The sequence below is a fragment of the Aphis gossypii genome, chromosome 1 (assembly GCF_020184175.1).
Source record: "Aphis gossypii isolate Hap1 chromosome 1, ASM2018417v2, whole genome shotgun sequence".
Taxonomy (NCBI): Eukaryota; Metazoa; Arthropoda; class Insecta; order Hemiptera; family Aphididae; genus Aphis; species Aphis gossypii.
In genome coordinates, this window is record NC_065530.1 from 42,277,375 (window position 1) to 42,294,141 (window position 16,767).

The 16,767-nt window shown below is 30.8% G+C and overlaps 2 protein-coding genes across 2 annotated transcripts in view; one reads left to right on the plus strand and one right to left on the minus strand.

The window, feature by feature from the left end:
- Window positions 1-16,767, minus strand: part of LOC114122000 (vesicular glutamate transporter 1-like) — a 78,666-nt gene that overhangs the window by 24,207 nt on the left and 37,692 nt on the right. The window lies entirely within an intron of this gene.
- On the plus strand, window positions 11,350-15,133 carry LOC114122001 (uncharacterized). Its single transcript, XM_050198667.1, is given in 11 exon segments — window positions 11,350-11,434; window positions 11,496-11,643; window positions 12,287-12,370; window positions 12,438-12,548; window positions 12,990-13,056; window positions 13,059-13,143; window positions 13,234-13,395; window positions 13,466-13,581; window positions 14,096-14,207; window positions 14,672-14,799; window positions 14,886-15,133. Coding segments are annotated over 10 exon segments (1,173 nt in total). The 5' UTR covers window positions 11,350-11,434; window positions 11,496-11,541; the 3' UTR covers window positions 15,092-15,133.

Genomic DNA, 16,767 nt, shown 5'->3' on the forward strand with positions numbered 1-16,767 from the left:
ATAGAAATTCTAACACTAGTAATATTTGCTAATACATTAGTAGATATTATTATAGTAGTACAATTTTTGTTACATATGGATAAAGAATAATTACTAATTAAACGAAAATTAACATTCCTAAAAATATATTATCAATAACTATTAACTTCTGACTTAACGTTCTTAGTTCTTTAATTTGAGTTAATTACGTTCATTAACTTGTTCACCTCTGATAATACTATAATAATATAATAATATATAGATCATCTACTATTATTGGCATTTCCTAAACACCTATATTTCATTTTTCGACGGTCTATGAAATATGAATATAATAACAATTAACAAGTAATAAATTCCAGTCCTGACTCCTGAGCCATCATAAATATAATACAGAATGATCAAAATTAAAATAATAATAATAAAGTTAAATAAAATGGTCCATCAATGTTATGTACACACACCAAGAGTACAATAATAACGCACTGTTATATTATATTGTATACAATATAAGCGAAAAAACGGGACGTTAGTGTATTATAATAGTATATTATTATACACATTTATAGTCTACTTGCCGCGTAGGAAGTCCTTGTTATATAATATTTTATATCGCCGCAGAGAGTATATAATATAGGATTAAGAGGATCTTCGGGCGTGGTATACAAAATATTATATGCTGCAGCGAGGGCAGTTTTGTTTGTTAAAGCTTCAAATATCCATCGCCGTACACGCGTTGCCTATTGTGTACGCCGGCAAAGGATTTTCGATATATTATTATGATTACTTCATCGATCAATATTTTATACACTACGGCAGTATATTATGTGTTTCACCGTTAGAATTTTCATCATAAATAAATAAATAATAAAATAATACCGGGTGGTCCATTTAACGCAAGACTCTCATTATCATTTTAAAAGATACAAACATTTTTGAAAATATATATTTTAAAGTCATTAAAAAATAATATTTAAAAAAAAATATTTTTTTTTAACGGCAATCATATGCATTGTGATTCCGTATATCATAGAAGAATATATCTTCAATTACATTAAATTAAAAAAAAAAAATTAAAATTAAAATAAATTGTATACTTAAATATTATTTTTATCAAAAAGTATTTTTGCAATGTCATCAAATTACACGAAAAAAAATATTTTAAGAAAGTTAAGCTATTTTAAATAATAAGTGATGACACTTAAACGGATCCTAACGGATTCATACAATATATTATTTACGTTATGAAATTTTGAAACAATTATTATAGTGCTGTGAACTCTTTTGTTATACATACTAAATTCATATCGACAGGCCGATTTCCGATGATTTGAGTATATTCTATCATCAACGTATAATATTATATTATATCAGATAAAAAAAAAGAAAAAACATCTATAATTACTGTATTATATTATTTAGAATTAAGTTATTATAAGCTAAATCTATGTATTTTAAAGTTAAATTGTTTGTAAAATTGAACGATAACTGTACAATCGCATCAATCTATTTAGTTAAATTAAGTGAGTATTGAATATGATAATATTATAATTTATAATAAATTTAAATTAAGTAAAACGAGACGTTATACGTTACAAGAACTATTAAAGTATTGTTCTTAACCTATATATGCACATGATCACCTATATAATGTGTACAAAAAAAAAAAAATTATAATTGTGCTTTAACGTCTGCACAAGCACAAATCGTGAGTGGTCCTAAAGAGTGCTTGGCGCCCTGAATCCTATAGCTAGACTTTAGATCGCACAGCTATTAGCCAAGTGCACTTTAAAATAACGATTGTTGCTAGTTCAACAATTAATTAAAACAAATTAATATATTGATTTTGATTTACGACAATGCACATAAAATGATAACGGTGGCATTTATTGCGATTGTGGATGTGTCCTTTACACTTTTTTACAAAAACACTCATATTAGTCATTAATGTATAAGTAGATAATTTGCACCGATAATGTCCTTTTCCAACTAATATTATATATTTTTCGCATCACTAAGTATACGTAACTATGTAAGTAATACATATTTTTTCATTTAATCGGTCTTTTATTTTTAAATAGGTAGGTACGTAAAATTCCATATTGTTTACAGATAAACCACTAAAAACTGTTTAGACGTAGTAATTAACATTGACTACCGTTGGGTATATCATAATTCATAATATTAAAGAGAGTGACACTTCATTGAATCATCGTAGAATAACTATAATTCATGAGGCATGTTAAAAAAAAAGAAAACTGGAATAAATGTTTTAACGGTTAATCTAGACATGGTATCACTTTAAACTATAAACATATATATTTTCCACGTATTATTAGGTGAAAACTTAGTTCTATACTGTAAACTTAAGTATGAAATTACCGTATAATATATGAAAAATGGTAAGATCACTGGTACCGCTAAATTTTGTTTGCAGGAAGAGAGTATTTTGAAGTATTTAAATTACGTGTAACATAATAATTTATGTATTTATTAAAAAATATAAGACTATAAATGCTTATACCTCGTGTTATATGCTTCTGTGTGAACTAGACGGTTTGTTTTATCAACAAACTTTCCGCGGGGTATGATATTATTATTATCATTATTATGTATACCTGATCAACGTACCCGCCGTTTTTGCGATCGCCTTTATTAAGAAGGACGCGCGCTCATCATTTCCCTCGTCATAAATCACGACGAAAAGAAAGAGGAAAAAAAATGAAAACGACATAATAAACCTCCACCCTACTTCCACCGCAACTCAGCAAAACTGTAGACCCGCCACTTGCAGTATCCGCGGCGGCAAACTCGCACTTCAAACGATATCAATTTTACCCGGCAATTTGTGAAAGGCAAATATACACGCGAAGCGATGACGGCGGCGGTCCCGCAATACATATTATTATATACATACAGGACGGTGCGGAGGCGGTGTACGCGCTGAACGGTGTGGCATATATATATATATATATGTTTATTATATATTGAAGCTCGACGTGTCCCTTTGCCGAGTGCGGCGCGCGGTGAAGTTTATTAAATCTTTGCCGAGTCTATTGACTGAGCGAGCGAACAGCCGCCGTTCAGAGAATGTTGCCGAATATTAAAACGGCACAAAAGGAAGCCGCGCGCAATACACTCGTGGGCTGCGACGACTGCGTGCGGTTTATATTGGTTTCGGGTCCCCAAATACACGTATAATAACAGTGTATAATGTGTATATATATATATGTAGACATAGATATAGTGTTTTAATGCTGTGCGTGTAACTTAAAATATATACGCGTAATATAATAGGACGAAACTTTTCGACCAGACAACGAAAAGATATCATGTTAAACGCATACTGAAATAAATAGACGACATAATATTATATATTTTTTGCATAGGCATAACATGTATACAATAAATGTATGCGTTTACTATCAGATACATACGATAAATTTTTAGAGTTTATTGACAGATGGTATTTTACTCCGATTTTCCAATTTTATTACTTGTGTTTATTATATTTATATTAAGATATGTATACACTTTTGCAGTGCAAATTCTGACAGTACAACGCTGTCGTATTGAACAGTTTTTAGATTCATGAATTTTTTTTAACACGTAACATTTGAAAATAATAACACATTTTAGACTCTGCAGGTATTTCTAATAATTTTACCGATATTTTAATTCATTTCTGAAATGTGAAATGTGAACGCAATCGCTATGAATATCGAACTAACTGAAAATATCACGATATTGCTGTTCAATATTATTCGATATTTCGAAAACAAATTGATAATTTTTACGAAAACTGCATATATATATATATATATAGTATATCATATTAAACTACAGTATAAACTAGGGATATTGAAAATTACGGTAATATAGTAATATTTATATTTTATAGTGCAATACATTTTTAATGTAGTATTCAAAAATAGAAAATAATTATAAAATATTACGTCATCACTAAAAATCCGATAAAGGTATTTACTTCATATTTTATTAACTGCCTATCGGTCCATCGTATAATAATATATGTATATTTCTAAAATATTTAGTTAATACTATAATACAAGATACATCACGATCGTACAATACGAAACGTAATAATGATCATCGAAACAAATTTTCAATTACTTTCAAAAACCTTTACTCGATATTTTAAAACTCCACCCGCAAACTTACTTTTAATCACTCAGACTACTAAATAAGATATTTACGCGTATTGTACAACTGACGACCGTAACAATACCTATATTACTAGTAGTATATTAGTGGTACATAGGCTTTCGAACCCGTAACTATTTTAACTCAGTTCCGCACAAACGTTTCTAGCCACTAAAGACCGCCGTAGCGGAGCACTACGCGCGTACTCGCTGCGGTTACAAAATCGGTACAAAAGCGTTTGTACACATACAAGCGTCACTAAAATTCATGGGTGTGCGAGTGTGTGTGCTGAACTAAGACGGTAGATGTGGATGTACAAATCCTTTTATGAAGTCTATGTATACACAGGACGGTTCCCATGGAGGCTTTGCGTGGTTTTTATTCACCCCTCCGCGACCGCGGCTATAAGGACCATCATCGTCCATTGTCAGTCGCCCATCGGTTTGTATATATATATTGTGTGGGTGTATGTGTGTAGGCGCAATGCTTGCAGGCGTCTCATTCTTTCGAAAATCACATCCGCAAAGACGTAGTTCATCCCGCTCGTCCGGTTCCGGTCGCTTTTCCATTATTTGATTAGCTCCTCGGCGCACGCGTTATCCGTTGTAAAATCACAATTTCGTAAGACTTATACATACACATACTTGTTTTTAGTATGCACTATTTTGCTGAGACAGAGGGATAAGTGTATACGTATATGTTTAATATTGTATATTGGTGGCTGGTGTATAAGAATTTGTCAATATTTGTCCTGTATTAATTTTGTTTTGAAAATCTGAGCACTCCATAATAAGTTTTCATGAAAACTCCAACGTATTATAAATTACGATTAATATATTTTACAAATGGAGATGAATAGAAAAAAGTAAGTACAATAAAGAACGGACAATTTAAACCGTAAAACCTAAGAGAACAACTATTTTTTATAAACCACGTAATGGACGAAAAATAAAATAAGTGTCATCACACTTTTTCTCACTTTTCAGGAAAGAGGTTTTCAGACACACAATGATATTTATTTTCTCAATAACACTCACAACGACTTTATAAAATTACATACACATTAGTTGTGTTGTGTACTATGTACAGGACAATATTTAATTCAATCCTATTTAAATATCAAGATTCTAAAATTATTTATCTAAAATTAACAAAAATAAATAAAAAAACGTTTCTAACCGTTTTTTTAGACATACGAGTAAATAACTAATATTAATCAATAATAGTTATTGAAAGTCGAAAGAATAAAATGTTTCATTTAATCAAAATATTTTTATCTAGTTAGATCTATTCTATAATTAATATAATGAATAACTACGAAACCATATATTATTGTAATATTTGTGCATTGTGATAAAAACGAAAGAATCACAAATATGTTTTTTGCGTCTGATAAATTGTTGGTAGGTATAGTATAAAATACAAATACATTTTCGCATAGTAGAACTATTTTATTCTTTAAGAATTGTTATCAGTTACTAGCTAAAGTGCTTGACAAATATATAAAAAATTATTCATATTAACTATCAAAATGAAAGATTTTTAACAATTTCTCGGTTAGATCTTCCTTAGTCCAAGCTTAATGCACAGATAATACTTATGTATACGAATAAATTACTGTGGTAATTGAATTATAACAGTTGTAATGAGGTAGGAAAAGTATATAAAATAATAAAACGTAAAATATAAATTATTATATTATTATTATTATGACCGCCGGACAGCGGCGGCGGCTGCGTACGAGACTCGGCATGTTCCTTTCTGTGTACTTATTGAAATGAAATCGTTACTGCACGATTCGAAGAAATAAATCTTAATAACGCTATTGTTTTATGTTTATTCGACCTTAAACTTTTTTTAATGCTACGCCGCGCTGGTTGAACGACTTTATACAGGAGATTATTATCGTTTATAAAATACGATCCACCCTTTTGTACGATAATATATCTCATCGCTGTAATCTCGGAAGTTTGAAAATGATATTATATCCAGAAAAACTCCACCGCACGCAGAGCTTAATACATATAATAATATTATTATGCGCCTATTTTTATATATAAATAATATTTTCTTTCGACGTCGTACAAGGGCGACTTCAATGCGGACTAAGTCGGTGGCAAAATTACCTCGGTATAAACGTGCGTAAAACGTATAGGTATAATAGGTATAATATAAATACATTTTCAAAGAGATTTGTCTTTGAACATGTTTGATAGAGCAAAAAAAAAAAATAATAAATATATATGTGAACGTACGAACGAACGATGACGAAATCGCGCGGACCGAGTTTTTACCACGCGCGAAATCCTATTTGTTGTGCCGATGCGTTGACAAGACGCTCAGTGCTCGGTCTTTTCAATGTTTGGGGATTACAAGCGTAGGGTAATAATAATACCCTTCTGCTCCTTTTTTTCCTTCTTTTTTTTCGTCACCGAAAGATTATGTATGTCAATGATTTCCCCCGGGACCGAGGCGGATGATAATTGATTTCGTAGTATTTCAGCTCATTTATCCGCGAAAACTTTCTCGTGCTTCTGCAGCCAACTTGTCCCCTACCCTGCGCTCGCCGCCGCAATCGCCCGACCCTACACCTCCAATCGCGCTATGTTATAATATTATATATATATGTATAAGCGTTGGCTAAGAGATAATAATAATATATAAAAGTCGTTATCCGCGTTCTTTTCTCATTTCCATTTAAATCCGTTTGATATATCGTCGCAGTTAATTACTTCACAAGACATTTTGTTCTCCGACCGGATTTAATTAACATATTATACATTTTATATTATCTTATTTTTTTCCGCGCGGACCTACTCGTTTTTTTGCGAGATAATAAATACATTTGTTTTTCGTTTTGCTTCGTAAAACGCTACGAACGAAGTGAGCCGTCGTCGTGAATAAGAAATAAAATGGTGATAAAACTTAAATATACTATAAGTATAAAAGGCGAGTACAGGTACACGAATTGAATGTATTTTGCTACGTTCATTTATAAATGAAAAATGACTATTATGAGTATATGAATATCTATAAACCGTATTGTCCGTATCGAAAAATTCGATTTATTCTCCACGCCAAAGTTTTCAATCGTAATGGTATTTGTGTGGGAGGTAGGAGGATAAAAATCTGAAGTTATATAGGTACAGTGAAAAAATAATATTTATGATAATTTATTTAATATAAAATGTGCGGCATATTGTACGATTTTTTTTATTTCTGAACATTGTATTATTTGTTTTATTCGAATTATTGTATCACTTATTAATATCAACGTTATCTGTTAATTTGTTAAAAACAAGATCATAAGATAATATTCTAATTTAGATATAGATTATCATCGTCGCCGAGGAAAGCAAAGTTTATTCTTACCTATTACGGGGAAAGCACAATATAATAGGTATTTATACACTTTGTTTGGTGAAATTCGGTGTTTTAATTTTAATGAAAACATTTTATTATTATTATTATTATTAATTATTGAGGTGTACTAAAAAAATCCTTGAACAACTAGACAATGCGTAAATTTATTCTAGTTAACTAGAACTACTTTAATGTATCTAAAAATATATATTACGAAACTCTGGACAATAAAAAACCGTGCAAACGCTATATAGAAGATTCAAAACCCAAATGTTTAATATATTTATATTTTACCTACAAACGATGCAGCGGGCGCACGGTATTAGAACAAAAACCACACTCCGTATACAAATACAACCCTCTTGACGGCGTGCGATACACGACACCACGATTCAAATATTTTTGCTCCTATTATGCAGTATATATGCTTGTCTCTATGTACACACAGACCTATACGCACACCAATACACCCACACACAGACATATATATTATAATCGACTCTTTCGAAACCGAATCGAAAATCTTGACTTTTACGTCACGTGGACCATTGTCAAGGACCCCGCCGCCGCCACAGCAGCAGCAGCAGCAGCAGCAGGTCCACGAGAAACAACCCTTCTACATACCGTTTTATTGTCATCGTGACGAGGAATTGTTTTCCAACTCATCGGCTGCGATGAGGGTTCCACATTCGCGTGTATGTATATAATGACGTCGGACCCATTAGCGTGATTAATTCCGGTCGTTCCTTACGTTACGCATAGTAGCAGTGGTGGCGTGAGGACTGCAGGCGCACACGTACAATCATGCACATATACATATATATTATGGTCGTTTATCGATTAGAAATTGCGTCCTACTCCGACTACCAAGGCAAGACATGGTACATGTAATAATAATGCGTACTGGTCAAAGTGAGAGTGATGAGGGGGTTGACTTTTTAACAAAATTTAATATAGTTCCCTCTCATAAACCTCTTGCATACAAGGGCGCCCGCAATGACCACCAGGGGCAACTATCATCATGTCTTCCCGACGGATTTTATTGTGAATTATTATTTCTCATCGATCAATCTAACCTTACACTTAACCGCATTTGGAATTTGATAGTAGGCCCGCTAGATAATTATTATTTATATATATCTAAATTATAGGTACAAATAGTTATGTTTTTTATTTTTCGATTAACAATTTACCATTTTTACTCTATTATAACATATTTTAGATATGTATTATTTTACAATTTGACCCAAGGTACTAGTACATACTACTTTGGTACAACATAATCTTATCTACGCTTTTATAACGAATCGATACTGAATTACACTTGTCCAATTAATTTCGTTTATTTTTACTGTTTTTTATCACAAGTATAACAGTACCTACTATACTCTTTAAGGTTATTATTTAAGTTCAACTTCGGCATGCGTACGTTAAGGTGGTTAGTGTTTCGTCTTTGATTAGTATTATTTTCATGAAAGCATAGTAATCTGCATGTTATTCAATACAAAAAACCAAATATTGATTTTAATACATATTTTAGATAGCATATAAATAAATTCATTTTTTTTTTTAAAGAAGATATTTTTATAAATAATAATTTATTTTTTTAAGTAGGTAATTTAAATCAGTCGTTTGTTAGAAACAACATTATTATTAATAATAAAATCGGTTAATTATTGACACGTTTCATCTCACTTTAAAAGTGTTCACAATAAGCGGTTTTCACTGTATATATATTTATACTACATGTGGGGCAAAGTACGAAAGTCAACCAGAAAGTAAGATTACAACTTTTTAATTATATCTCCTCTCCTTTGAGTGTAATAGTATATCACTGATATACTACTATCCGCCCACGACTACAATCCTGTAAATTTTTCATTGGGAAATAATCATCTTTTCACTAAGCTTGGAAAGTTTTGAAGTTGAAAACATTTTTTTTCTGGTGCCGAAATGATGAATGAAATAGTTTCAAAATAGCTAAGATATGCGGAATGTGAGTTTTTTGACACGTCAATTGTGTAGAAAAATAACTAATAAAATTATTATTAATATATGCAAATTTTATAAAATTATAATGTGCATTTTTAAATTTTTTTTTAAAAACTGCAACCTTTACTTTTCGGACGACCCTCATACATGTCATTCTTTAAATGCGCGCATAATATGTGTTTTTGTTTTTCCGAGTTTTGGATAAAAATTTTCTTTATGACGACTTACTATAATTCATTAGTAGGAATTATTTTTTCCGTACGCTTCTTATCGATTTGTTTATGCGTACGCAAACATACACACACAACTATCGAAAAAGAGTATTATACTTTATTGCCGCCTGTGTATAAAAATGTAAATGCGGCCCATTGGACTGCGTGGAAGACAGACAAGAATATATTTACTGCAAGACTGGTTTCATTCGATTGTTTATCAAACGATTTTGTTTTTATTTGTACAAAGTGGTAGTGGCGGTGGCGGAGTAGGGAAATAAAGAAAATATTGAATTAGACCAACGAATGCGGTGACGTGAGGAGGTTGGGAAGGAAAAAAAAGTATATACTGCCGCGCCTTCATCCTCGCCGGCGCATCGCGATCACGTTTCTTTTTCAGAAATAAGCCACTTAAGCCACGCACGGACGGAAAATACTATTTCTCATTCTTTATTTCGAAATCGCCGCGTTTTGTCGAAATCGGTTTTTCTTTTATGCACATTGTGTATACTCAAAAAAAAAAATAATATATATATATATATTATATATAAGTAAAAAATACGCAGCTCGCCGCGCAGCAAACGATATAATATAAACACAAATATTGTTGTTGGCCGATGACGCCGAATGATTGACTTTACGGATGTCTACTGAAGAATATAATATTATATCAAGTACATGCCATTTATTCGTCACAGTGCCGGACATGAGGTTTCAATCTCGAGTGAAACAATTATTTATATCGATGGACTTTAATGAGAAAATAAAATGCAGTTCAACACGCACTCTCGCGGATTTGTTCTCTTGACCTTAAATTGTAATATTTATATTAAAGCTCTTAACCTTCGAGACTTATTGATATTATATTAATTAATATTAAAAGCACCAACGTAAACAGATAAAGCATAAATTCATGTACATTATTTATACGTCTCTAATGTACATAACAAATCGTATGCGTTTGTGATTGATAGGCTTAAAAACTACTCAACAGATTTTTTGACGAAAACATTAATGATTATTTTAAGAGATACCGGAAAAGTTTAGAGAGTATTAATTTGAATCGCATCATTCGCATCCGATAGGTGGCATTGAAAAAACTCTTTTTATATTTTTGTAGATTTTATGCCATAATATATACTAGCTACTATATAAAGTATATTATATTAACAATAATAGTATAATACTAAAATATATTTAAGTACACATAAACCGATTAACTCGCACGACGTAATCATACCGAAATACACCAAACGCTGTAGGATAGTCCACCTCACGCTAGGTCAGATTTTATCAGATAAAGTGAAGTGCGAGTACACCGACACTGACATGCCAGTGAATGAAGTACTTACATTAGAATACACCGAGTGATGCAATATATTTTCATAATTTAACAAATTTTTTCTTGGTGAATACAAGTAATACAGCTAGTGTTTATTGTTTATATTCTCATTTACAGGACAGATGAAGAATCTAAATCCCTACTCCTTATATCACTGTTAAATCCATCATATACCTATTGTGCACTTTAACTGTTATCTAGCGACAACGCGATTTTATAATAATCGACTCAAGTGTGCGGTGGAGGAGAAGGTTGTGCGATAATATTATACTAAATATACTTAATACTTAATGTTACCTATATTTACCGCGCAGAGAGGAATTTGTACAGTGGTGAGTGGCAACTATGACGGTTCGGTCACGTTATGTCGATAAACGCGCTAGTAAGTTGTAGTAATACGTATAAAATAATACTATTAATTTATCATTGTTATCATAATATAGTTGAGTGAAATTTGTACAATCTTTGTAACGTATTTGTTGGTCAAAAATGCCTAATCGGTCGGGGACTTTTTTCGACTACTATAAACTACCGGGACCTTGGTACAATGTCAAATATACAATTTATTACTGGGTTTTCACCGTGATTAAGGTAAAAATGAGAAGTATATCGATATAATATATTTTTTTTTTACAGTAACTATATTATAAGAACATTTTAATGAAATTCTTTCATAATTTTTACTATAATAGTACTTAATAAAAAAATGTTTACCTATACAATTTAGTTTTTTTAATTTTCAAGTTAGCTATTTTTTTGATTATACTTTTTGAAAAAGTTTTGAATAATTTATTAAAATTAAATAAAATTGTCCAACTTTAAATAAATTAAGTATTCATTACTATTTTTTATTTTGTTAGAATAATAGTTTATGTGTTAGCGTTACGAATCGCAATGCTATAATCAATCTTGATTAGAACGTTGATTTTTTTTAACAATTTGTTGCTATATGTTTTAAAAATATGATAAAAAATGTCTATCTTTAAAATTTAAAAAACTTAATTGCATAAAAATTTATTTGTAATTTTTAGTGTAAGAAAAACTAGTGAAATTTATGCCATTAGATTAAAATTGTCTTTCTAATAACTGTAAAAAAAACCGAATTAACTATAAATAATAATATAGTATAATAAATATATATATATATTGATTTTCCATATCCATGTAAGGTGATACTGAATTTTTGTGATTTATTTCATTATATAATAATAGAACATCATTTTTTAATTTTTAGACGATTTTGCATTTATTCAACATCCATACTAAACATGGTAAACCGGAGGACAACGACGGGCCACACAAACTCAATGAAATTATTGTAAGCATATTGTTGGCATTGCTTATAATGTTGTCATTTTCAAAAAAATGTTACATTATTTTCTCAGGGTTATGATGCTACTTGGATTGGAGGTACCACGCCTGATGGTAAATGGATCATATTCGCGCTCGATAGGCGAAATGATAATAAAATGTCCATAGGATATGTGTGTTTAAAGGTAAACATTTAATTACATGATATATTATATATATATATAATGATGAATTAAACAGTGAAGTTACGTTTATATACAAGTGTATGAACCAGCTCTCTCCATAATTTTATTTTCATTACACCAAAATACACCAATTAAAGTCGATTTTCGGTATTTCTAAGTCCATCAAATCGAAGATATGGCCAAAATTAATCGTGGAGAGGGCAACATTCACACTAGACCCCTCCCAACCACGTTGTCAAAATGTCACCAAAAAAATTGTAAGTTGTAGAGCTTAATGTTTGAAAGTAATTGTAATTTGATCGCTACTTTAAGTTTACTTCGGTTACAACTTAGCTCTGAAAAGCTTACAAATTCCAAAATCCAAATAGCAATCACTTAAAAATTGGGCTCTACGAATTAACAATTCTACCATCACACCTATGATTTGTACGGCTTCTGCAGATTCCAGGGATCGGGCACCTATCAACTCCGATGTATCCCAATTCCATGGATAACGCGTTGGGAAACAGTTGAACAGTTTTGCTTTAGACAAATTCACTTTGTCGGTGATCGAACCTCTTCGAAAATGGAAATTAAATTTCGAAGGTAAAATGATGTAAGTGTTTTTATTCAGTATTAAAATGCGTAAATTTGACCTTGTAGCCACGTGTTATAGATATAATTTTCCCCGAAAATGTATATATAGGTTTGTAAACGGACCAGAAGTTTCGGCCCACGTAAAGATTACGGCCGAATGGACGAGCCATCATGACGTGTGGTTACTAAATCGAGATTTGAGCAGCGAGTCGTTTGCAGACTCATTCGCGCTGGAAAATTGGAGCAAGTTCTCCTCGGCCTTTTTCGATCGGTAAATGCATGCAGAATAAAAATTATAAACTACTATATTATAATACGCGTATGCATATTATTCGTTAAAGTTCCAAAGACAACGTGGTGCACTGGGAGCAGTTCGGTCGAGTGGATGCAAACGTCGAAATAGACAGGATCGGGATCGAAATTCGCAACGCGGCGACCGTCAGGGACAGGAGCTTCGGTATATTTAATATCTATAATAACCTATCACCTATAAGTTCAGAATATAATCTAGAATTAACCGCAGAAACTCAGACATAAAACAACCTTAAAAGTGCAATAAATAAGTAATTACCTTTTTAATAAGTGCAAATAAAATATTTCACTAAAATAGAAATTAATTTTATTTTATTAAAATCAAAGTAATAGTTAATTGTACTTTTATAAGAATTAAACAAACCATTATTTATACATTAAATTTAATTATAATGAACTTTTTTTTTTTTAATTCTTTACAAAGAAATAGTTGTAGGTACAAGTTACTTGAAAATTTAATAAAACGAACGTAAAACGTAACATTTTTATAATAAATAATAATATGTTACAATAAATTATTTTATAATTTTAGATAATAAAATAAGATTTAGTTATTTTAGATCCTTTAAAAAATCGTGCAATTTGCGCTTTTTGAATCGCTTATGATATTGTAAAGCTCTAATAATTAATAAAGTTCATTCAAACGAGGTTTTTTACAGGTAAAATTCGAGATTTTACAGCAATACACAGATATTATTACATAACTATGTTCATGGAAAACGGCCGGTCATTGGTGATAACAGTGGTTTGTCATAAAAAGACGTTTTCGCGGTGAGTCACGTATTATATATTAATATTATAGGGCTTGGATTTTATCACACAAAATACTTAAAAAATATTAATTTATGAAAGATAAGAAATAGACTAACAAATAAAATATCCGAAAACTTATTTTCATCACCTACATATTTCTCGAACTAAAATAAGTACAAATGCAATGACAAGTATTAAATTCAATCATACTAAATAGGCCAAATGTATTATATGTTTACAAATTATTGATGTTTTTTTATTATTGTCTTCTAAATGAATTTTTTTATCGGTATACGAGTACGTAAGACATATATTTAGATAGCATATACTAAAAAATTTTATTTATATGTTGGTATATAAAATTACAGAAAGTTACCTGTATTTAATACAATTTATTAAAGCGTAAAAAATTTAAATTGTATATAAACGATAGCAAGATCAAAACGTGTTAATAGATTTAAAAGTTATTTTTATTACAATAGGTTGTTTTTTGGATTTATCAGCAACGATGACGGTACCAACTCCAACATCGATTGGACTGATTTGAATATATATCAATTCGGTGAAAACGGCAGAGTGATCGAAGAACTGTGTTTTTTAATAAGAATAGGTACTCTTGTGATGCGCATTGTAAAATGCATAGTTAAGATGAAATGCTAATTTAATACTTAACGACTAATTATCATACTTTCACAGGTAAATTCGTGCACACGGTACAAATCGTGTGTGACAACCAACACTGGTATCGACTGGAAAAGGGAGTAGTGAGATGTGAACAAATAGGTGACTGCTTGGTCGACCACGTGCCCGGCAAGTGTATGATCCAGTCGCTGTACAGCGAAACTTCGCTGAGGGCGAAAACGTTTTGCAAATCGTTGAATTATTTAGATAAAAATTATTAAAATTAAAGTCGTTTTCAAAACGGTATTATGTCATAACAATAATTTGTATTTTTTTTTTTGCTCCCTTCCGATCAGGAAATAGAATATCTTATCTCGTGGTTTATACAAGCTTAATTTGATCTCTGATAGTAATAGTCTGTCGATCGTGTCTTGAGTATTTAGTAAAAATATTAATCGCGGCTGTAATATTAAATGGGGTCGTGAATCGTATCTGAATAAATAGAATTGGGTTAATATCATCTGAAAAAGTGAGAACCAAAAGTGTCCAGTTTTATTTAGTTATTAATGCATGGTATCTATTCTAAAAATTATATTTTAGAAAGTATTATGGTTTTAAGCACAATGTAATCCAATTTCAAAGATAAATTATGCATAACCAAAATAGTGTTATGAATCATTCAAAGCAAATATCAACGAACAGTTTTAAAAACCGCATCCAATCACCTAATAAATTGTAACTACAATTTACAATAAACTACTTAAAATTAAATATCCAAAAATCTAAAAAATAAATTATTCAAAACAGATTGTATTAATACGTAGAATGTAATAACAAAATATAAAATTAGTATAGAATTTTTAAAACTGTATTAACCAATGTAAAAAATATTGTAAATTATAATCTTAATAATAACTCTGTTAATACTAGACAAATATAGATGTACATATAAGATGAAATAAAATCAATAAATAAAGTCAAGTAAAACAATTTTTGGCTGATAACAAGAGCCACCTGTGGTGGACCATACGTTATTTTAAATGATAATTTATGAAAAACTAGATTTGGCAGAAACAAAAATCAAAAATTTTATTTTTTTTTTCATATTAATTATTATTTTGGCGGAAACCTTATATAGTGACTGTAAATTGTACACAAGCCAAGTGACTTTCAATTATTTTATCAATTTATATTTTAAATACATACCAAACAAAATACCTATGTACTCGTACATCTAGATTATTTAATTTAAAAAAAAATGTCTTAAGACTTTTAACTAAGCTAAAAATAAGGTTTTACTAAGATATAGCGATATAGACTGATATAGTATTGTGATGGTGTGGTTTGAGTAATGCCAAACGGCCGTCATTATATAAAAATAATATTTTACACGATTTGGCGCAATTCATAACTGAAATAATGTATTGAGAGCAATTATTCGTGTTGGTCCTGTCTCAGAAGACATGACGTCGATAATATAGTAATATTTATGGCAAAGTGGTCCACTGCTTGTCCCCATGACAGAAAACGCGCTGTGAACTATCGCACAGCAGTCGTGGCGCGCGGACGCAGACGCAGTTGACAAAACGAGCTCGTTATAATAATCGTATCGTAAATACGCTGTACATAATATTATAAATATATACACGCAAAGGCGAGATAGCTGTACAAAATATAAGTATATATAATATTATGTACTTATATTATGTATTTCAAGTACGGCATCGTTCTTCATTATGACATCGGTAGGTATATATATATACACTCGTATTATTATAATAGTAATAATAATATACATATTTGGTATAGCAGTGTCGCGTACAAGACCGATTTTCATCAGGCTAATTGCGTCGCCACTCAGTCGGGCCCCGCGCCACTGCCGTCCTATATATATAATTATAGCCGTGTACACTCGCGGCGGCGGTAGTGGCGGTGATTAATGCGTTTAATATTCATA